The following is a 23,439-nucleotide window of genomic DNA, read 5'->3' as shown; positions in this document are numbered from 1 at the left end:
CTCCTTCTTCTGGGACTTTTTTTTTTTTAAGTAAAAGGCCTGGTTGGACTCTACAGCTCAGGCCTTCTCCTCTGGATGGATAGCCAAACCATTTGAAAGTCACCGCCAGAGAAGACTGGCAGGGTCCTCACTGCGTCTCCAATCCAGCCCCTTCTTGGCACCAAGAAGGAATAGCAGTGCACTGTCTGGCAAAGGAGTCCCCGGAGAGAACCTAGGTGCTTTGGGCAGTCTGAAGGATGACTCAGGTGGCGGCGACAGCGCGAGATCATGGCCTGTTTACACTGTTCTGCACTTTCAAAGTCTTGCTCACTGCAGTTTGCCCAGAGCCTCCAGGGAGTCTCTGAGGAACTGGGACACAGAGGGGTGACGTGCTTGAGGTCACATCCAGGCTCCACAGCTGAGTCAGGATGAGGTCTCTGGTGCCGGGGCCGGTGCTGCGGCATGTGCCTGTGACGAGGCATTTCTGTGACAGTTGCTTTGGGGTCTTCCTCCTGTCTATCCCGTGACTTTGCTGAGGGCTCGGAGACTGTGAACCTTCACTCCTAAGTCAGTTTGTTCCTGAATATTCCACCCTGCCAGCCGGACTCCCAACAAGAGGTGGCTGCATTCGGTGGTCCCTAAATGGTGCCACTGTGTGAGGGCAATAGAAAGTTAGGCCCCATGTCAGACATCGGCTGTGTCTATGCAAGAGGCTGTCATAACCTTTACAGGGACAAGCAGGCACATGTGTTCTATTGATGGCAGATTCTGGCTCTGCTCCCCCCTGCTGTCTCACCTCAGGCAATCTTGCTCTGTTTGGCTCCCTCCCTTGCTTGAGTCCCTTAAGGCTGAGGCCATAGCTCAGTGGTGACAGTCTTGGGTGCCATCCTCAGCAAACACACACACCAACACAAACACAGAAGAACGCTGTCTTCACCCACATCTGCTCAGCTCACTGGAGCCTCATTTGTGTATTTGACTGCAAGAATTCTCAGCAAAGATAAAGTCACATGTGGTGACACAAAGATTCCTGTATTTCAGGCCCAGTGTGCGCTCTCTCTCTCTCTCTCTCTCTCTCTCTCTCTCTCTCTCTCTCTCCTCTCCTCTCCTCTCCTCTCCTCTCCTCTCCTCTCCTCTACTCTTCTCTCTCTCTCTCTAGTATGGGGGAGATGCACATGCCAGGATGCGAGCCTGGAGATCAGAGGTCAGCTCTCTTCTCCCATGTGGGTCCCAGCAATCCATCTCAGGCCATCAGCTTTGGCAGAAGCACCTCTTACCCTGCATGCCCTCAAACAGCACACCTAGTTTCTTTTCTGGTCCATCCAACTTCCCAATGATTTGAACAACCCAGTTATATAAGCAAGTGTTAAAAATGATTTTGGGGCGGTGGTGGCGTATGCCTTTAATCCCAGCACTCGGGAGGCAGAGCCAGGCGGATCTCGGTGAGTTTGAGGCCAGCCTGGTCTGCAGAGTGAGATCCAGGACAGGCACCAAAACTACACAGAGAAATCCTATCTTGAAAAACAAAACAAAACAAAACAAAAAATCATTTGGGGCCCGGACACAGCAGTTTCCCTGGCATAGCTAAAAGCCTCAGGAAGGCAACCAAGCCCTGGCTCTTCCCCCACCTCGTCCACATGCATCCATGGAGACAAATGGCCTAAAGACACGGGCTCGGATTCATCTTTGCGAATTCACAGGAAGTGGTTGCTGTCTTAATCAGAACAGGGACCTTTGGAGAGAAAGGACCAGCTGTTCACCGTGTCATTATGCCGTGAACAGAGGGACTGACTGAGTGGGTAACAGCCAAGGGCTCTCACCGTGGAGGGAAAAGTGCAGGTTCCTCTCTTGGAAAGAGAGACATTGTTGAACACTGGAGACTGGTGGATGACGTTGTAGAACCCAGGGCCTGGGATGTCGTCCTGAAAAGGACAAGAATGCAGCGTCATTGGGCATGGTAACTTCAACCCGCTCTTCTGCCAGCTTTCCGTCCATTAACACTAAGCCTTCCTCTAATCCTTCAGGGCAGGCTCCACCATTTTCAGGGGTGACAGCTTCACTCCATCATTTCTCTGACTTGCCCAACCGCCATCTCAGTTACCAAGGGAGGGGCGGGAATTCTAATCCAGGTCGGGTCTCCCAAAGCCCCTGCTCTTTCCACTAAGCCCCCAGCCTGAGTTCTAAAGGAACGCTGCTTTGGGGAGGTTTTGTTTTTCGTGTCATTAGGGAAATGTGCCGGTGTGCATGTCAGCCTCCGTGGACTGGGTCAGCCGAGCCCGAGGTAAAGAAGGGAGGGTGACTGATTTTATGGTAACCACACCCACCTGACTCAGCTTCCTTCTGAGGCCTCTGAGAAGGGAAATTGGGGTGTGTTTCTGTTTATAAAGCAAAATGAAACAAAAACAACCTTCATTCCAAATGAGGCCATCTTGAACTTGGAGACAAAATAAGGTGAGCCCATGGGGCCCGAGGGCAACTTGAGCCTGGGGTGCCAGGGAGCAGCCAGCAGAAGCCATGTTCAGAGCTCTGCTGCCGCAAGCCACCTGAGCTTCCAGAAGCTTCTAGCTTGTTTCTGGCGCTGGTTACTAAGGGGACACCAGTGTTGATAAAAGCTGGAGGAGCAAGTGGCATGAAATAAGGAGACGCTTCACTGTTGGGACAGCTTCCCGGGTCCTGCCTGGTGCTGGGAGCCTCTTAAAGCTAATCTCATTTTCGCCATCACCCAATGAGGAAGGGATTACTGTCCCCATTTCACAAATGAGGCACAGGCAGATGCATTTGTCCAAAGTCCAAATGCTGAGCACATGATGAGTGCCCTTGGAAATAGGTGTGTCACCAAAGCCACCTAAGGAAATGGAAGCTGGACATGTGGGGCCACAGCCAGCAAGCAGTGAACCCCAGACTTGAGTCCTTGGACCCAGATTCCAGAGTTGGCTAGCTCCACTCAGTCATAGATACAACCTACCTGGATTGTCCCTGCTACCTTATCTAGGTGGAGAGCTTGAGGTACCATCAGTGCCTTTCAGAACTTTCCAATCTGGAGAGTGGCACAGAGTGATTGAAGTTCATTATAAAGAATAGAGGCATAGGTTAGCAGGATCTTGGGGCTGAATGTGTGTGTGTGTGTGTGTGTGTGTGTGTGTGTGTGTGTGTGTGTGAGAGAGAGAGAGAGAGAGGGGGGGGGGGGAGAGAGGGAGAGAGAGGCAGAGGAAGAACAAACAGAGGTCACAGCCTTCCAGGCCAAGAGTCAGAAGCATGACCCCGTAGGTGTAGGAAGGAAGGACCACAGCGGGGGGACGTCAGTTTCCTGGGGGACATTAGTTTCCTGGACTGCAGTTTGCCCACTGTACCCAGCAGCACACTGACTCTTCACAATGGCTCGCTAACTGAGTCTTCATTGGGAAACTGAGAAGATAGGGTCAAAAGAAACACAACCTAATGCTGCCCAACCAGCGGAAGTCAGAGTCAGGATTTGAACCTGAACAGTCTGATGAGAGTCTCCTAACCACAGACACCAACAGTCAGACGAGACTGTATGGGATAAAAGAAAAACCCTTCCCCAGGGTCATGAATTGGAAATTCTGTCCTTTGCGCTGGTCAGCTACCTGCTCTTGAGTAACTTTAACCTCACTGGGCCTCAAGGTGCTGGGATCCTAGTGAGAGCCCAGGGTCCCTGTCACTAGGGACAGCTGCAGCAGGAATCATAGTGTGACGTGTGACTAATTATGATGATGTGTATGAGTGTCTCACCTGCATGTGTGAGTGTGCCTGGTGCCCGTGGAGGCCAGAGGAGGGCATTGGATCCCCTGGAACTGGAGTTACAGACAGCTGAGCTGCCATGTAGGTGCTGGGAATTGAACCTGGGTCCTCTGCAAAAGCAGCCAGTGCTCTAACTCCTAAGCCAGCTCTCCAGCCTCTGCTACGTGACTCTTACAGGTATGAACAGTGGGCAGGGAGGACACATCTCTAGCTCCTAGTCCAGCTGCCACGGCTTCCTCTCACACACCCACGGCTTCCTCTCAACCTACCCAGGTAAATTAGAATCACAAACAGCAAATAGCTGTTTTTGCTTAAGCGTAGCCCATGAAGTATTTGGGACATACTTATGCTAAAATAATTACCTATCTGCAATTCTAATTTATCCAAGCATATGCATTTTCCTTTGCTAAATCTGACAACTTTACTGGACATCCATCAACTGGGTCAAACTGCAAAATGGCTAGAGTCCAAGGCACATGGAAATAGGGCTGTCACTGTTTAGCCTGTGGGGACGAAATCTGCTCTTGATAAAAATCCAAAGAGAATCTCTTGGGCTGCTGCATGCTGGAGCTGGCCTGTGATGGGAACCGTTAAAATTCCGACAGCGGTCATTGAGATCGGCCATGTAGGAATATTTACCCTGGAGAAATCACCCAAGGCTACAGCGGAGGAAGAGCTGGATTCCATAACATCCAGAGGACCTCCAAAGGTGCAGAGAACCCAGATACAGAGGGTCCTTGTGAGGCTGCTGGAAGTGAGGCAGGACCCTCAGGGTGGGCAGGATAAAACCAGGTGTGGACAACCACCCCCATGGTCTCTTAGATGAGACACTTCCAAGTAAGCAGAATAGAAGTCATTGCCCACCACAGCCCCCTCAGAGCCAGGACCATCTTGTGGGCATGGCACTGAGCAAGCAACGCTTGGTAGATGTGTTCCCCTCCTCGCACCCAACACACAGCTTGGGTGACACTTGGCTGAGAGACACTTGGAGAGCTCATTGGACGGGCAGTCTCTGCAGGTTCTAGAAGTAGGACATGATCCCTATCCACCTAACCTTGGGATGCACCTGAAGAGGTCATGAGGGAGCCAGCATTCAGCTCCTGGGCCCAGGTTTGGTCCTACTGCAGAGCCTAGAGCCAGGCATGGCATCCTACACACTTGGCGTCATAAATTCTGAGTTAATCCGTAAATATAACCTTGCATGGCTTCATAACCATTTAAACTCTGGCCCCGACTATTTGGGAGGGTAGATATCCGGTCAGACCCTGTGCAGAACTACCAAGTTAGTTAGATAACTAACTAGTTTGGTTTTGAGCTGGCTTTCTCTACGCCAGGCTGAACTTTAACTCACTATACAATCAAGGCTGACCTTGAACTGCTGATTCTCCTGCCTTGGCCTCCTGGGTGCTGGAATTGCAGGCATGGGCCAGCACACTCCATTTTGTTATGCATTTTAAGAGTCACCGTATGGGTGCTGGGAATCGAATGCAGGTCTTCTACAAGGGCCACAAATACTCCAAACCACTGAGCCATCTCTCCAGCCCCTTCATCATGCAACTTAAATGGTGCCCACTTAGAAGACAGTGTTCCCGTCCTGCCCACATGTATTCATTCAAATGGAAGGCAGCAGGTGGGTGGCATGCAATCGTCACTCCCAGGAAAAGCTAATCTAGTGTAACACTCTGATTTTTAAGAGGAGGAAACATGCAGAGACACTAGGTGTTGCCCTTACAGCTACATAGCTTGGGAAAATGGGAGAGATGGAGCTGAAGTTGGGAGAGAGGGAAGAAAATGTCCAAGGGCTGCTGGACAGGGAGGCCTTTGTCACCTAGAGGCACGTCTCCTCGGGAATGTGAAGGTAGCTGCACATTTGTAAATAATCATGAAGTTTATTCCTAGCAATCCAAAGTGCCAATTTAGACACAAGTGTGTGCAGGACCCTCACACCCCCTGTGGTGAGATGCCTTTACTTAAAAAAAAAAGTGTGTGCAAGGGTGCGCACGTGCCAGCACATGAGAGCAGAGATCCAGAGGACAACCTGAGGAAGTCACTTCTGTCCTTCCACGGGGATCCCAGAGATGAACTCAGATTATTAAGTTTGCCAGGGGATACCTTGACCCCTGAGCCATCTCACTGGCACCACGGAGGTGGGATTCTTATAAGGAGTATAAACTGGCCCCAAGGCTCAGCTGCAGTAAATGTGAGTGTCTGCCTCTGAGGGCACCGTGGTAAAGCCAGGCTAAGTGGGTCACAGCTCCAAGGTGAGCAGATGACCGGGTGTGGGCTCAGCACAGGGTGTGTGTGCCTGTCTTAAGAAGGGTGGCGAGGCCGGGGAGGTTTCGAATCTGTTGTTAACTTGCATTGTCTCACTAAATTACTGGGTGATGCCACGCAAGCGCGTTACTTCTCCACGCTCATTTCCCCCGGGAGAAATGAGAATGACGGGCAGGGAGCTTGGAAGGAGTGGATTCTCCGTGCTTAGGACACGGGGATTATATAACTCCGCAGGAATTACACAGCCCCAACCTTTACGTTTCAGATGAGGAAACCGATGCCCAAAAGGACAAGTGACCGCTCTCAGGGCTGCTAGCTAGGGACAGAGAACACAGAGAGCTGGGTCTGTAGAGACCCATGCTTTTGAAAAAAAAAAAAAAGGCCGGGCGGTGGTGGCGCACGCCTTTAATCCCAGCACTCGGGAGGCAGAGGCAGGCGGATCTCTGTGAGTTCGAGGCCAGCCTGGTCTCCAAAGCGAGTTCCAGGAAAGGCGCAAAGCTACACAGAGAAACCCTGTCTCGAAAAACCAAAAAAAAAAAAAAAAAAAAAAACAAAAAAAAAGAAAAAAAAAAAAAAAGCTTCCAAAGGCTCAGATGAAAGCTTTTGCATCAAATGGATATAACCACATTGGACACTTTGGAACCAAACTTCCGAGTGGTTTCTGCCTGTATCTATGTGGCTGCAGTTCTGGCTGGTGACCACGCCAGCTCCCTGGGCAGGAGACATGATAGGATTTCACACGGTACTTTGAGCTCCTGGATCAGTCTTCAGAGCTTGCCACGTGGGATGGAGCCCCGGCAAGGAGCATTTATTGCTCTCCCTGGAGATGTGTCTGTTTTGCCAAGGCTGTCCCAGAAGCAACTTTCAGCCTCGAAGGCCACAAAGGCAGGCGTGGCCCGTGTGGAAAGAGCGAGAGGCTTTGGATCAAGCTGCGCCTGGGTTGAGGTCTAATTCTTTCAACGTTGATTCAGCAAATATTTATTTAAAGCCTCTTATGTGGCAAAGCCTGGCTGTGTGACCGAGGGTGGGTCACTTAACCTCCCTAAGCCTCGGTTTCCTCTTATGTCCAATGAAGACACCAAACCCTTCCTTTGCGCATTGTTCTGGAGAGCAGTGATACGATCTAAAAACGCTTTAACACATATTAGGGATTGGTCAGTGACAGCTACTATTCTTTTTATTGGAAACTAAGCTGCAAACACCCTGGACATGGACAGCTAACACACTCTCATTAAAGCAGATCCATGGGAACCCACCCAGCTAAGTGGGGAAGAGGCTGAGAGCTAAAATACAGAGAAACTAGAGAAAAAGGAAAAACGCCTGAGCAAATATCTATCATTCTGAGCAAAGCCACCAGTGACTGATTCTAAAATATGTGTGTGCTCTATTCCTTATTGCAGGCTTCATAGACTCCTGAGGTAACTCAGAGGTTAAAAGAACTTAATTCACTCTCTAGTTCCGCATTCCAGCTCACAAGGGAAGAGTCCTTGGGGTGAGGGCCCTGCGGCGGGGGTCTACGGCATACCTCACCTGTGTTCAGAACCGGGGTCCTCCCACCCCTTCTCTGCCATCTAGGGAAGGTGGGAGGATGACAGTCACCTGCAGAATGCAGCAGAAGGTGACTGGGATGGCCACTTCTCCAAAGGCATGCTACTCTCCTACTTAAAAGGAGGAGGGATGTGAAGAGGTGAAGCCTCTATGGGGATGCCTGTGAGTTGCTACTGCCCCCTGCTGGTAGGAAAGGAGAAGGTCAAGCCCCAGAAATAAGTTGAAGGTTGGCCAGGAAACAACCAGAACTTCCCAGACTTGGAGATCTAGAGAAAAGGGGATGGATAGAGAAAGCCAAGTATAGCCTTATTTTTAAATTGCATTTATTTATTTACTCATGTGTGTGCACATACCATGGCATGCAGGTGGAGATCAGAGGACAACTTTTAAAAGAATTGGCGCCAGGCAGTGGCGGCGCACGCCTTTAATCCCAGCACTTGGGAGGCAGAGGCGGGTGGACCTCTATGAGTTCAAGGCCAGCCTGGTCTACAGAGTGAGTTCCAGGAAAGGCACCAAAGCTACACAGAGAAACTCTATCTCGAAAAATAAAAATAAATAAATAAATAAATAAATAAATAAATAAATAAATAAATAAATAAAAAGGATTGGCTACTCTCTACCATGGGGCTCAGGGCTCAAGGCTTGGTGGCGGGCACTTTTGCCTGCTAAGTTGTCTTACCAGGCCCTGCAGTAACAATAAGACATTGCTAAATAAATTTTATTTTATTTTTTTTTGTTGTTTTAGGAAATTTTTAATGGGGGAGCTCATCACAAACATAACTATAAGTTTATTAGAAACTTGTCTACCCATGTTAGCTGGGGGATTATGTCATTCCCTTGGATAGATCAGAGTGGGGTGGTTTTTATTGTCTACTACATTTACATATGCTTTGGAAGATCTTGTATTTTTATTCTTTTAAAATTAAACATAATTTTGGCTACAAGGTGTGATTGCACATTCCTCCAATTCAAACACACAAGTGGCCAAAGAAGGAGGACCCTGAGTTCAAAGTCAGCCTGGGCTACAAAGCAAGACCCCTGGTTATGTTTTCCAAGCACATAGTATATGCAAAGTCCTGGGGTGAATCCCCAACACAGCGAATAAGCAGATCAATCAATCAATCCATCAATTTCAGGCTGGCTCTTACCATACTGACAATGTGCCTCCTTGGAGGATGGGGCAGCTCCTTGGGTGATCCTGCCCTCTGCTGTTCACAGAGAAACACAACAGCTAAAATCCAAGCAAAGAATTTTGAAGGCAATGTCATTTACCTTTTTGTGATAGAATCTCCTGGTTTGGCTGTTAAATCCCTTTTTTTCTGATTCTGGGATTATTGACATTCTGTATTTATAAGGAATCGAGGCTTGAGTTGGGTATGCAGCGGTAAAACCTAAACAACAAAAATAAGACAGCATGAGCGCCACGCCGCCAGTGTTTGCTCCGTGCGGCCGCTAGGAAAACGCTGTGAAGAGTCATCTCAGGCTGCAGATGGAGCTCGGCTGGTAGAGTATTTCCCTAGTATGCACAAAGCCCTGGGTTCCATCCTCAGCACCACATAATACCAGGTGTGATGGCACACACCTGTACTCACAACACTCGGAACTGGAGGCCGGAGGATTAGAAATCCAAGGTCATCCCTTGGCTAGATATTGAGTTCAAGGCCAGCCTGAAACATATGAGACACAGTCTCAAAAAATAAATAAACAAACAAAGAAATAGTTATCCTAGTGAGCTAACAAAAGAGAACTCAATATAGGCAGTCCTTACTAGCGGCCATGAGGTTCAGGGGGTCTGCCCACCTTTGTGACTCAGAAAGATACCACTTTTCCTTTTCCTTTTTCTATCTCTTTCTCGTGGATTCTGGCCAGAACAAAAGTATACTTATATTAGTAGTTTAGACTTCCTTACTCTTTCTCTACAGCACACACACACATACACACACACACACACACACACACACACACACACACACACGTGCACGCACACACATACACGCACGCACGCACGCACACATGCACACGCACGTGCGCCCTGTGGCTGCCTGATGACATGCGGCCAGTGTGGCATTTTCTCCTGCTCTTCTCTGTCCTCCTCCTGGCAGCTGCTGAGATTTACTGCTCATCAGCTCTAGGGCTTTTCTTTTAAGCGCCAATAAAACTGTCCTCTTTGGATTAAAAGCGAAAGTTCAATACAGGCTCAGATAACGGCTCAGTGGGCAAGGGCTCTTGCTGCCAAGCCTGACCGCCTGAGTTCAGTCCCCAAGAACCCATGGTGGAAGGAGAGAAGCAACTCCCAAAGTTGTTCTCTTGTCCATGTGCCTCGTCGCATGCACGTACAAAATAAATGTGTGATTTTTAAAAATTAAAATGGGACTGAAGAGATGGCTGCAAGGTTAAGAGCATGGGCTGCTCTTCCAGAGGACCCAGGGTCAATTCCCAGCACCCACATGACAGCTCACACCCATCTGTACTTAAAGTTCCAGGGGATCAAACACCCTCTTCTGGCCTCTTCAAACACTGCATGCACATAGTATGCAGCCCCAAACATATAAAATAAAATAAATGTTTTAAAAATTAAAATATTCAATAGAAAAGAGTGAACCAATAAAGAATAAACAGATAGGACAGAAAGGAAGTCACAAATCAACAGACTTACACATTCCTAACCACATGAAACATTAAGTGGTCTACACATTCCAGTTAAAAGACAGGAATTGTCAGACTGGACAAGAAAGACCCAACTAGATGCTGCCTACAAGGAACATATTTCAACTATAAACCCAGAAAAAAAGTGAAATGAATGAGAAGCAAGCAAGACCTGTTATACAATTAAAACCGAAGAATGTGACTCTTGCCAGATGGCACAGCCATAACTAAATGGAATGGCAGAAGTCACAAAGCCAGCGCAGCTGCTTGACAAAGATCCAGCAGAGCTGAGCCCCATGATGGCTACCATGTCACCTTTGGTTTTCATCTCCACCTGTTACATACTTGGGGCACTTTTAATATTTGTACAATTTCAGGATATTGGGTTGATGAAAAATTCCTTATGAATCACTTATGCCTTCTCCCAGGAATGTTGCTTCTAAGCTTACCCAGGAAAGTCCTGAACATACTATTCCCCCTACACACACACACACTTTGAGGGAGATATCCTTATCTACTTGAAGGTCTTCCTTATGCCTTGGAGGTTGTGACACATAAAGAAGCCAGAGGTCTCTTCATGAGGCTATGAGACATTCTTGAAACATCTGTTCCTGTACTTACACAGGAACAAGATATTCAAAACAAAGTAAAATTCAAAAAGGTCAGTAAGATTCAGTGGGCTAGAGGAATTGTCCACAGTTCAGATTACAAGCCTCTTCCCACCGTACACTCAGACAATTACGTGGCATACAACTCTGCCCTACATAGAGACATATTGATGAGCAAAGAATGGAATGGAAAGATGATAAAAGTATGAGGTGTCAAGACCTGTCTTAGAAGTTAGCTCATGTAGAGCCATTATAATGTCATATAACCAAGGAACAACAGAATGCCAGGGTTAGATATATAGACAAATTCTATAAGGATATAAATGTGAACATTGTTGTAATAACTGCAACAGCTTTAGCCTGAGGATTTTTCCTGGGCACTCTGACCACTAAGAGTTAATAACACACTGCTTGAGACATGGCAAAACGCCTGGGGTGGTTTGAAGATTTTTGTTTTGGTCTAGTGTCCTTGAAGCAACCAAAGCAACCAGCCTGAGCACAGGCTGTCATATGCCTCTAGATTATCAAAAATTGGGCCGGGCGGTGGTGGCGCACGCCTTTAATCCCAGCACTCGGGAGGCAGAGCCAGGCGGATCTCTGTGAGTTCGAGGCCAGCCTGGGCTACCAAGTGAGTTCCAGGAAAAGGCACAAAGCTACACAGAGAAACCCTGTCTCGAAAAACCAAAAAAAAAAAAAAAAAAATTGGGTTATGGGGTTAATGAGTAAGAGTGATAACTCTGTTTATTAATGATGTCAAAACTTGAGGGGAAATGATTGGAAATGATAATTCTGTTCTGTCATAGTTTATTAATGATGACTAAAAAATGAGCAAAAGGAAGTGAAACACATGTCCAAAACCGAAAATGGTATGATCTATGTTTTGGAACATCATGAACGTATCTCTGCTAACTAAATTCTGTATAAGTAATAATAATAATAATAATAATAATAATAATAATAATAATAACAACAACATTCTGGCTGCTAGTCAGTCAGGCTGCAAGATTCTCCCGACCACCATGGCCTGGCTCACTTCCTTCCCCGCCGACTCCTTACATCCTCTGCAGGACCCATCCACCGCTGGGGATGGCTCCCAGCAGCCGGGCATTCAGAAATAGCACATTATCGTTTTGTTGTTGAAGGGACAGCCACCTTCCCATTCATTCATCCCTTCCTACAGTTTCTCCTCATCTACACTTTGGGGTCAGCAGGGCCGAAGGCAATCTATCTGATACACTCTCGGAGGATGGCCTTGTGGATAACACCCAGGGTTTCCTAGTCCTCCTGACTGTGCTCTTACGTAGAGTGGGCATACTGTGATTTAAATCCACTGCACCTTTCTGTACTTTGTCGCCATGCTTGATCCGTTTGCCAGGGTCTTCATCTTTCAGGAGAATGCTGTCCATGTTAGCGAAGCTCTGGAGCATGTTCAATCTGTTTGAGGAAAACCTCAGCCTCGCATTCTTCTAAACACCTGAAATAAGATACAGCATTTTCAGGGGTCATTATCCACGGTCAGCTCTGTGTTAATGATGGGTTAGGTTGAGAGATCTTGTGGGGCAGAAGCTGACATGCACCAAATGCTGTGCTACCGCAGATTCCAAGCACACATACTGATGGAATTAAGGAGGCCACACAAGTTCACCCTCACCACTACATACAGCCACTGAGGCTTTAGATATTATTTTCATTTTTTTTCCGAGACAGGGTTTCTCTGCGTAGTTTTGGTGCCTGTCCTGGATCTCGCTCTGTAGACCAGGCTGGCTTTGAATTCACAGAGATCTGCCTGGCTCTGCCTCCCGAGTGCTGGGATTAAAGATGTGCGCCACCACCGCCCAGCTATTTTCATTATTAACTTAGCTTGGCTGAGATATAATCTACATGTCATAAAATTCTTCAGTGGTAAAGATATGAGTCTAAGTTTTGACAATGTGTGTGGTTGGGCTATATACCACCAAGACTAAGACATTAAGGTTATCTAAAACCCAAAAAGTTCCTGTGTGCTTTTACAGTCATTTCCCTCTGGATCTGGCATCTGACAATTCCTGAGCTTCCTGTCACACTAACTGCCTTTCTACAATGCCACACAAATGCTACCATCAACAGATCAACTGCTACCACACAATCTTCCTGGGACTGGTGCAGCAGCTCAGTGGTTAGAGCATGTACTGCTCTTACAAAACACCCAGGTTCACTTTCCAACAAACCACACATAGAGCAGTTCAAACTGCCTGGAACTCCAGCTTCAGGGAATCAGATGCCCTTTTCTGGCCTCTACAGGCACCTGCACTTTATATGTATGAGCACACACACACACACACACACACACACAAACTAAAAAGTTTATTCATTAAAAAAATTCTTGCTAGATTTTGATTGGCATTGCATCAAAAATTCAATGAGAATATCTTAGCATCCTTGGGGATTCTGATCCACTAATATGGTGTATCTCTCCATTTATTTTGATATCTTTACATTTCTCAGCAGTATTTTGTACTTGTAAGTGCATCGATATTGCGGCGGCGGCGGCGGCGGCGGCGGCAGGGTGTGTGTGTGGCGGGGGCATGTATGTGCCACAGTGCGCATGGGAAGGTCAGAGAACAACCTTGGGCGTTAGTCCCCACCGTCTGCCTTGTTTACTGTGTCCTGCTTTTCATGGGTCCTGAGGATCCAGACTCAGGCCCCCAGGGAGCTTTGCCTCATGAGGCCCGCTCCCCATCCCCACACAGATTTTCTTAGATGGAACCCTAAGGGTTTCATATTTCTTTTCTTTCTTTCTTTCTTTTTTTTGTTTGTTTTTGTTTTTGTTTGTTTTGCTATTGTTTGTTTTTTTGAGACAGGATTTTTGTGTAGGCCTGGTTGTTCTGGAACTTGCTCTGTAGACCAGGCTGGCCTTGAGCTCAGAATTTCTGCCTGCTGCTCATATTTTATGTCTCGAAAATGGAATTTTGCAAAAGTCTTGACATGAGACCCTGTCTCCAAAAAACAAGAACAAAACTGCCTTTTGTTTTATGATGCTGGGGGGTTGTATGATGCCACTGAGCTGCATTCCCCAGCCCCCCAAAATGTCCATTTCCAATTCTCTATTTCTGGGAATTTTTATGTATTGATCTTGTGTCCTCCAACTTAGCCTCATTTTTCAGTAATAAAAGCTTCTCTGCAGATTAGAAATTTTAATATATACATGCATCTGTACCTAAAGAAGGGGTTTATTTCCTCCCTTTCTATCTGTCTGTCTGTTACTTTTTCCCTTATAACATTACATTGCACAGGGCACCCAAGCCACCTGGATGGAGCTGATGATAACAGGTATTTATCTTAATACCAGCTTGAGTAGGTATGCACACAGCCTTTCTACATTAATTAGGATGTTAGCTAGACATTTTTTGTTTGTTTTTGGTTTTTCACTTGTTTGGTTGATTTTTGAGACAAAGTCTCTTTATATATTAATAGCCCACGCTGGCCTAGAACTTGCAATCCTCCTACCTCAGCTTCCTGAGTGCCGGGAATGAAGATGTGTGCCAACACATTTGGCTCTACGAAGTTTTTGTTGTTGTTGTTTGATTGGTTGGTTTTTTGAGACAGTTTCTCTCTGTGTAGCATTGGCTGTCTGGAACTCACTCTGTGGACCAGGCTGATCTCGAACTCGGAGATCTGCCTGCCTCTGCCTCCTGAGTGCTGGGTGCTGTGGGATGTTCTGTATGGCAAATGTGTTGCTGATTAGTCAATAAATAAAACACTGAGTGGCCATTGGCTAGGCAGGAAGTATAGGCGGGACAAGGAGGAGAATAAAGCTGGGAAGTGGAAGGCTGAGTCAGAGAGACACTGCCAGCCGCCACGATGACAAACAGCATGTGAAGATGCCGGTAAGCCACGAGCCATGTGGCAAGGTATAGATTAATGGAAATGGATTAATTTAAGCTGTAAGAACAGTTAGCAAGAAGCCTGCCACGGCCATACAGTTTGTAACCAATATAAGTCTCTGTGTTTACTTGGTCAGGTCTGAGTGGCTGTGGGACTGGCAGGTGAGAGAGATTTGCCCTGACTGTGGGCCAGGCAGGAAAACTCTAACTACAGCTGGGTGTGTGCCACTGCGCCAGGCTAGAATGTCTGGAATTACTGCTATTTGGTTGTGATGTAGACGTCTTCACCTATGCACATGACTATTAGATGCTAGCTTTCTTCTATTTTTAGAATGTCTTTGACTTTTGCTTCACAAAATGAATTTAAAAGTGTTTATTTCTTCCTCCTTTTTTAAAACATTACATTTATTTGTGTGTCTGCGCATGCACATTGGAGGTCAAAGGACGATTGGAGGGAGTCCATTCTCTCCTTTCCCCGTGTGGATCCCTGGGATTGAACTTGGGTCACCAGGCTTGGCAGCAAGCGTCTTTCCCTGCCATTTTGCCCACCCTAGTTCTCTTTTTATTTCCTGGTATTGGCATTATTTCCTCCCCAAATGTTTGGATTGATGTTATTTCTTCTTTCCATTCACAAATGGAGTCAAGGCCTGATGTTTCCTTGAGGCAAGGTTTCCAGTGACACAGTCCTTTTGCTTAATAGACACAGGGCTCTTGTCTGTTTCTTGCTTTGTTTTTGGTTGTTTGGTTGGTTGGTTGGTTGGTTTTTTGAGACAGGGTTTCTCTGCGTAGTCAGCTCTGTAGACCAGGCTGGTCTTGATCAGAGATCTACCCGCCTCTGCTTCCTGAGTGCTGGGATAAAAAAGTGTGCTGCCACTTCCTGGCTAGTCTGTTTCCTCTTGAGGGAACTTTGGTAATAAGCACATTTCAAGGAAATTCTTCCATTTCCTCTTTAGGAGGTTCATTTGCATAAACTTGTTGGTAATGGTCTTTGATTATCCTTGTCACTTTGCTATATAAACCAACCTGCCTGTGCCCAAGTGCTGGGTTTAAAGGTGTGCACTCTCATGTGTGGCCAAATTGTCCTTTTAATATCTGTGGAAATGTCCCTTCTTTATTGCTCATGTTAGTGATTTATATTTTATAGACTTTTGTTGGCAAGCATGACCAACCATATTTTCAAAAGCAAACAGCTTTTCCATATCCTTTCTTTCTTCCTCTGGGTCACATGTCTTTTTTTTTTTTTTAACTCTTAGAAGAAAGTTTGGACCACTAAACTCAGATCTCTCTTGCCACTTAGTAAAGTAATATTTACTATCTTAAATATGTCCATAGAGGCAGTCTTAATGGCATCACATATTTTAATATGTTACATTGTTCTTTTCCTTTCAGTTTTTTTTTTGTTTATTTTTGTTTTTTGTTTTTTTAATGCAGAGGTCTGCTTTTTAACCTCCAAGCAGTTGGGGACCTCCCAGATTTCTTCTTGTGGATTTCTCCTTTTTCTATATTGCTGGACAGTATTTTGCACAAGTGTCAACCTGGTCAAACTGCTCAACCTTGGTGTTCAAGCCTTTTCTGTCCCGATTTCCCATTTATTCTATCAGTACCCAGGGATGTGCTGATGGTCCCTGCACCACATCCCTGTCAATCATCTCTATGTTCAGCGTTCTCATTCCGTGTATTCCGTGTATGGAGAAGCACTGTTAACAACTACCTGCACACATATGATTTGTATGTACTTTTGAAATACCTCTCTTTATCCCTGGGAATATTCCTGTTCTGTTCACTTCTTATTATTATAGCTCCTCTAGCTGTCTTTTGATTACTATTAATATCTGTACCTTTTCCCAGCCTTTTGTTTTGAACCAAATGTGCTTGCATATTTAAAAGTGGTTCCTTTTCTCTTTTTCTTTTTTTCACTGGAGATTGACAGGGCCCTGCACTGGGCTATAACCCCAGCCATAAATGTGTTTTTCTGTTGTTTTGGTGCTGAACACTGAACTCAGGACTTTGATCATGCTAGACACCCACTCCCCCTCCGAGCTGCATCCCCATCTCCTGACCCCCATGGTCACAGAGAAGGAGTTCACTGTAATCCTTACCCCCCTTCCTCTGTGAGCACTGTAACTTTTTCTTCTCTTGTTGTTTGAAGAGCCGTTTTGTTTTGTTTGAGACAGGGGTGTCTGTGTAGTCCTGGCTGACCTGGAACTACTTACGTAGACAAAGTTGTCCTTGAACTCACAGAGTCTGCTTTGTGACTTTTTTTCAAAACCCCACCTAATTGTTGTTGTTGTTGTTTTGTCTTAGAGACAATATCTCACTATGTAGCCCAGGCTGCCCTTGAACCTCTTGTCTCTCTCTCTCCAGTGCTGGGATTCCAAGAACGTGTCACTACGACAGCCTTCACCTATTTTGTTTGTATTGTCTTTTTTTTAAAGACAGGATCTCACTATGCTCTGGCTGTCCTGGAACTCACTATGTAGACCAGGCTAGCCTCAAACTCAGATCTATCTGCCTCTGCCTCCTGAGTGCTGGGGTTAAAGGTGTGCACCACCACACCCCACCTAGGTTCCTGCCTTGAATTCCTGCCTTGACTTCCCCTCATGATGGTCTGTGAGCAGAACGTAAACCCTTTCCTCCCCAAGTTGCTTTTGGACAAGACTTGTATCACAGCAGTAGGACGCGGATCAGAACAATGCCATGTCCCCTGGAGCTCCCCCGCCACCACCACTGCTGTTCTGTGCTCTGCCCCTCTGACTCCTCCGCCCCTCATTGATCTGATTTTGATGCTGCCTTGGCACGGTCGTCTTCAGAGTTTTAATGTTTGGGATTCGCTGCATTTCCTGAATCGGTAGGTTCATGGTTTCCATCAGATTCTGAAAACATTCTGCATTCCTCCTTCAAATAGTTTTCTCCACTCTCCTTTTCCGGGATGACAGTTATACGTGTGTTAGATCATTTGGTGTTTTCCTAAAGGTGGCTGAGAGCCTGTTGTTTAATCTCTGAGCTCTGTTCAGACAACCTGGATTGTTCTGTCTTATCTCTGAGTGTTTTCATTTTAAATGTATTTTTCATTTCTAGATGCCACATAATGGCCTCTGTGTGTTCACGTGTGTACATAAGTGTTCACGTGTATACATAAGTATGCGTGAATGTGAAGATCCACATTGTCTGTCTTCCTCAATAGCTCACTTTATTTTTTCAGACAGAGTCTCACTCTGAACCTGGAGCTGACTGATTTGACTTGCTGATCTGGGAGTCCCCAGGATCCTCGTGTTCTCATCTCCCCAGAGCAAGGATTCACAATTTGTGGACAACCCGTGGGAGCTGTAAAGGAGGAATCTGCCCCTTGGTGGAGACAGGCTTTTGTCTCCTCCTTGAGGGTTAATCAAGTGGAAGGTCTGGGACCTGTCCAAGGGACACCCCTAAGAAAAGGGGGTACCTTAAGACAGTTTTCTTTTCCCCTAGTGGAGTCCCCACCAGCCGCCCTGGGGTTCTGTGGATCTGACCACCTAGATGTAACGATTTCTTCGTTTTCTTCCAGATGCCGGCCAGAGCTCAAGTGTGCTTCTAAACTCCCTAATGCTTTGAGCTTCCTTAATCTTTTCCAAAGATCTTGTCCCTGTCATGTCACTGACCTCCATCCCCGCTTCTCTCCTCCATCCTGCTCCTCCCTTCCGGGCAGCTGTGACGTTTACAGCTCGCCTGGGCTTCTCCTTTCTAACTCTAACACATTGTCCCAAGCTCCAGTTTGAGTCGGGTCTTAGTCCTTGAGCTTCTGTTGTGTTCATTATTTTTTTATTTGTATTTTGACTTTTCGAGACAGGGTTTCTCTGTATAGTTTTGGTGCCTGTCCTGGAACTCACCCTGTAAACCAGGCTGGCCTCGAACTCACAGAGATCCGCCTGCCTCTGCCTCCGAGTGCTGGGATCAAAGGTGTGCGCCACCACCGCCCGGCAGTTGTGTTCATTCTTAAATTCTTAATGAAACTGAGACCCCCAAGAAGAAGCCCTGATTACCCAGCTATCATATGTGTGGGGATCTGGTGGGACTCCCCAAGATCCTGGATAACACTTCTCTACTGCCTTTTAATTCTTTAACCAGCAGAGAAAACTAACACATCCCTGCACACCTAGGCAGCATCTTTTCCTCTCTTTCTGGTTTTAAAAAGACCTTCCTGTCCAGCCTCGGGATGACCATGCTCTCCCTCAGCTCCTGCGGCACTTCTGCGGAGGCCCTTTTCTGCTGATTCTGTCACGTGTGTCATGGCTGGCACACTGCTCCCCTGCTTGGGGTCACATTGTCCTGGATCTTTGTACCGGGTCTAGATTGTATGAAAATGCCATTCTTTCACACTCAGAGGTTTTCCTGACTCCTTTTTAAAATTTATTTATATTTTATGTATGAGTGCTCTGCATGTACACCTGTAGGCCAGAAGAGGGCACCAGATCTCATTATAGATGGTTGTGAGCCACCATGTGGTTGCTGGGAATTGAATTCAGGACCTCTGGAAGAGCAGCCAGTGCTCATCTATCTGTTCAGGCTCCTGGCTTTATTTTTAGTAACGTGCAGATTCATTTGACCCTTCCAAGTTTTTAAACTTTGAAAGATTCAGAAAAACTTTTATTCTGGAAGAAGTTTATCTTCACTAGTAAGGCGTGATACTTTTTTTTTTTTTTCCTTTTAACAGTGTCTCTTATAGCCTGGGCTGGCAATTTCACTATGCAGCAAAGGATGACCTTGGACTTCTGATCCTTCTGCCACTCTCTCTACTGACTGATGGATTGCAGGCATACACCACCATCCAGGCCCCTGTATGTGGTACTGGGAATCAAATTCAGGGATTCATACATGCATGCTAGGCAAGACTCTGCCAACTGAACCACACCCTCAGTCACTAGGTATGACACTTCCGTAGAGTCTGCCCATCCCTTATCTGACATTGTCCCTCCATTCTGGCTTACAGGAACATGAATATAATTAGTTATTTGACCACAGGAAATGGCCTGCCTCCTGCTTCCTTGTTGGACACTTCTCAAGCTTGGGCAGGTCGTTCTTCAGCCAAGACTCAAAGAGATCTCTTCAGGTTGCCAATGTTTTTCTATACAACTTTCTCCTCTGGTATTTTAGATCATATTCTGGGTTCTTTGGCTTTTCTAAACTCTGACCTCCATGTCCTTATGTTGGTGGCCTCCTATCACTGGAACAAAATACCAAAGACTTGCATTGGTCACAGCTTCAATGGTTTCGGTCCCCAGCCACTGGCCCTGCTGCTCAGGGACTGTGTCAGCACTGTACATGACATCAGGAACACGACATAGTGGAAGGGGTCTCTTCACTGCATAGCATCCAGGAAGGAGAAAAAAAAAAGGAACAGGAAAGGACCAGGTCCCAATATCTCCTTCCAGATTACCTGCCCAGTGACAACTTCCTTCCTCTAGGACCCGCCTTCTAAAGGTTCACAGTCCCCAATACCACCAAATAAAGGTCCACAACCCCCACCCCAATACGACCAAATAAAGGTCCACAACCCACACTCCAATGCCACCAAATAAAGGTCCACAACCCCCACCCCAATACCACCAAATAAAGGTCCACAACCCACACTCCAATGCCACCAAATAAAGGTCCACAACCCCCACCCCAATGCCACCAAATAAAGGTTCATAGTCCCCCACCCCAATACCACCAAAGACCAGGGACCTAGTTCTCAACAAACAGGCCATGTGGCCATCCAAGGTGCAAGCTCTAATACACCTCAACTCAGAAAGCTAGAGTCGGCTCCCTTCCCGTCCAGCCTGTGGGGCACTCCGGAAACTCCTCCCTCACTACGTGAAGGGAGCACCCCTTGGGGACTGCATCATCGTGCCACCTGCTGCCTGACAGTTAAGAGTTTTCTAATCTGGGGCTGGAGGGTTGGCTCAGAGGTTAAGAGCACTGGCTGTTCTTCCAGAGGTCCTGAGTTCAATTCCCAGCAACCACATGGTGGCTCACAACCATCTATAATGAGATCTAGTGCCCTCTTCTGGCCTGCAGGCAGAACACTGTATACATAACAAATAAATAAATTAAAAAAAAAAAAAAGGCTGGAGAGATGGCTCAGAGGTTAAAAGCACTAGTTATTCTTCCAGAGGTCCTGAGTTCAATTCCCAGCAACCACATGGTGGGTCAGAACCACCTATAATGAGATTTGATGCCCTCTTCTGTCATGCAGGTATACATTCAGGCAGAATACTGTACACATAATAAATAAATAATTTAAAAAAAAAAGAGTTTTCTAATCTATGTGGCTGGGGCTGTTTTGTTTTGTTTTAGTTGTCAATAGCACAAACACTTTCATCTCTAAAGCAGTTAATTTTTCTTTTGTTTTTTTTCTTGGTTTTTCGAGACAGGGTTTCTCTGTGTAGCTTTGCGCCTTTCCTGGAACTCACTTGGTAGTCCAGGCTGGCCTCGAACTCACAGAGATCCGCCGGGCTCTGCCTCCCGAGTGCTGGGATTAAAGGCATGCGCCACCACCGCCCGGCTTAAAGCAGTTAATTTTTCATGGGCAGACTCAGGATTCACTCTACCCTTTCCCCAGAAGGAACTCGCATCGTCTAGGAATGGAGCACTAAGTAAACAAAGGTCTGTCTAGACCTTTCTTCCTCAGTGTGTGCTCCTTGCTGAATTCATCTTCACAGCTGCAATTTGTAGCCTCTTTGGATAACGGAAGATTTTAACAACAGCTTTAAGACATTAAGATATTTCAGGACAACAATCAATAATGACCCTAGAACATCTTTTAGTGTCTCTGAAAGCACTCAGGATTCACTTCTCACACTGCAGTGTGACCTTGCTATTTTAGTAAGAACTGTTTGCAGCCTGGCTTTTATGGAAGTAGTTTGAGAATGCTGGGGATGTGGCTCCTTTGGTAGAATATGGTCCAACAAGCACAAAGTCCTGGGGTGATCATCATCATCATCATCAGCAGCAGCAGCAGCAGCAGCACATATTGTAATCCACGCACTCAAGAAGTAGAGGCAAGCTGGGGGGGGGGGGGCGTGCTGTGGTGGCACATGCCTTTAATCCCAGCACTCAGAGGCAGAGCCAGGTGAATCTCTGTGAGTTCGAGGCTAGCCTGGTTGAGATCCAGACAGAGCAAGATCCAGGACAGGCACCAAAACTACACAGAGAAACCTTGTCTCGGAAAGAAGAAGAAGAAGGAGGAGGAGGAGGAGGAGGAGGAGGAGGAGGAGGCAAAAGAATCAGAAGTTCAAGGTTTGCCTGGTCTACACACTGAGTTCGAGGCCAGCTTGGGCTATATGTTAAGACCCTATCTCAAAAATCAAAATGACAGTGCAGGAGAGATGGCCCAGTGGTTGTTTTTTTTTTTTTCTCCCCCAGAGGACCTAAGTTCGATTCCAAGCATTCATATGGAGGCCCACAACCATATGTAACTCCAGTCCAAGAGATTCGATGCCCCCTTCTGTCACAGGCATGTACATGGTGCACAGACACCTATGTAGACAAAATATCTATAGACTTAAAATAAACAAAAATTAGTTTAAAAACAGGCAACAAAAATCATTGTGGAAGTCTAGTGTGGTGGGTTAGTTAGTTAATGCCAGCTCTCAGGAGGTAGAGGTGACTGGAACTCTGTGAGTCTGAGACCAGCCCTCCATAGTGCATTCCCGGCTAGTCAGGACTACAGAGTGAGAAGTGTCTTAAAAAAAAATGCAAAAGATTTAAAAAAGAAATTTTGCTTCTCATGCGAATTATCAAATTTTTAGAAAATTTAAGAAATTACAAAAATGTCAAACAATACACTATCCTACTGCCCAAAGCTAACACTGTCAGTCTTGTGTTCCAGTTTTCCATGGAATGCCGAGGCACTCGGTAGAGAACACGTTGGGCCTGAGTCTGGACAGGATGCTGCCCAGGGAGCCTCCTGCACTTGATGGGTGGTCAATGGCCTAGAATCTACACTGATTTCCTCCAACTTAAAACATCCTTCCTGAGGGAAGTGGGAGACCATTAGGTATTAGGGAGTGTGTCGGAGGCCTAGATCAAACTATGGCGAGTGGCCCCAAGATTCCTGTCTCACCCTTTCATTTCACAGATGGGCAAAATGGGGCCCCCGATTAAGGGAGACTTGCTGAAAAAGACCCAATGTACCAGAGAGGTTCTATCAGAACTCCTGGTGGTCTACCCGTGCGCAGCCCAGTACCGGTGCCGCTCAAAGACTGAAACGGGGGAGTCAGATGTCCAGACCACTCATGGGGTCTGAAGGGAGGGCGAACCATAGTTGGCAGCACTTTTCAGATGGGTACACTGAGGTATACACTGACCCCACCCCCACCCCAAGTGGCACCTTCTGGCTCTGGAGGCACCACCCAGTTGGGCACAGAGATTCCGCACGCACCCAGAGTCCGGAGGTCTCAGTGGGTGTCCCATGGAGTGCGCCGAGTCCTCCTCACGACCTCAAGGACCGGCCCCTCAACAGGAGCTGCCTCCTACCTAGTCAGTCTAGCCTCTCGCCGTTCAGTCGCTATGGCAACCACTGGCCTAACATTCCAGCGTCCGGTGGCAGGCGGATGGCTAACTCTAGCCAATGATGTCCTCTGTTTCTCTAACGTGAAAAGCTGTTGGCCAATCGTTAGAGCCGTTTCAAAATCAGTAGAGAAGCTACCAGAATTTTAGGGTTTAGGTTGATTATGCCAGGACCTGAGGCAGAGAGCTATTTAGGGGTTTTGTTTCTGAGTTTGGGGTTTTGTGGATGTTGTTGT

At 46.7% G+C, this 23,439-nt stretch overlaps 1 protein-coding gene across 3 annotated transcripts in view; it reads right to left on the bottom strand.

Annotated features, from left to right (window-relative positions):
- The window catches only part of Stpg1 (sperm tail PG-rich repeat containing 1), a 43,512-nt gene extending 20,085 nt beyond the window's left edge, over window positions 1-23,427 (bottom strand). Inside the window, exons 1-4 of one of the 3 annotated variants that reach the window (XM_059255182.1) lie at window positions 23,025-23,427; window positions 12,151-12,288; window positions 8,833-8,951; window positions 1,800-1,901 (exon numbers count right to left, since the gene is read on the bottom strand). In XM_059255182.1, coding sequence (XP_059111165.1) covers window positions 1,800-1,901; window positions 8,833-8,951; window positions 12,151-12,241 — 312 coding nt within the window. In that variant the 5' untranslated portion in view covers window positions 12,242-12,288; window positions 23,025-23,427. The remainder of the gene's footprint in view (window positions 1-1,799; window positions 1,902-8,832; window positions 8,952-12,150; window positions 12,289-23,024) is intronic. The other 2 variants (XM_059255181.1, XM_059255183.1) reach the window with 2 other exon arrangements.
- Between the last annotated feature and the right edge of the window lie 12 nt (window positions 23,428-23,439).

This window comes from Peromyscus eremicus, chromosome 2 (genome assembly GCF_949786415.1).
Source record: "Peromyscus eremicus chromosome 2, PerEre_H2_v1, whole genome shotgun sequence".
In the NCBI taxonomy this organism is placed as follows: Eukaryota; Metazoa; Chordata; class Mammalia; order Rodentia; family Cricetidae; genus Peromyscus; species Peromyscus eremicus.
Note: the sequence above shows the minus strand (reverse complement) of the source record. Positions and strands in the feature narration are given on the sequence as shown.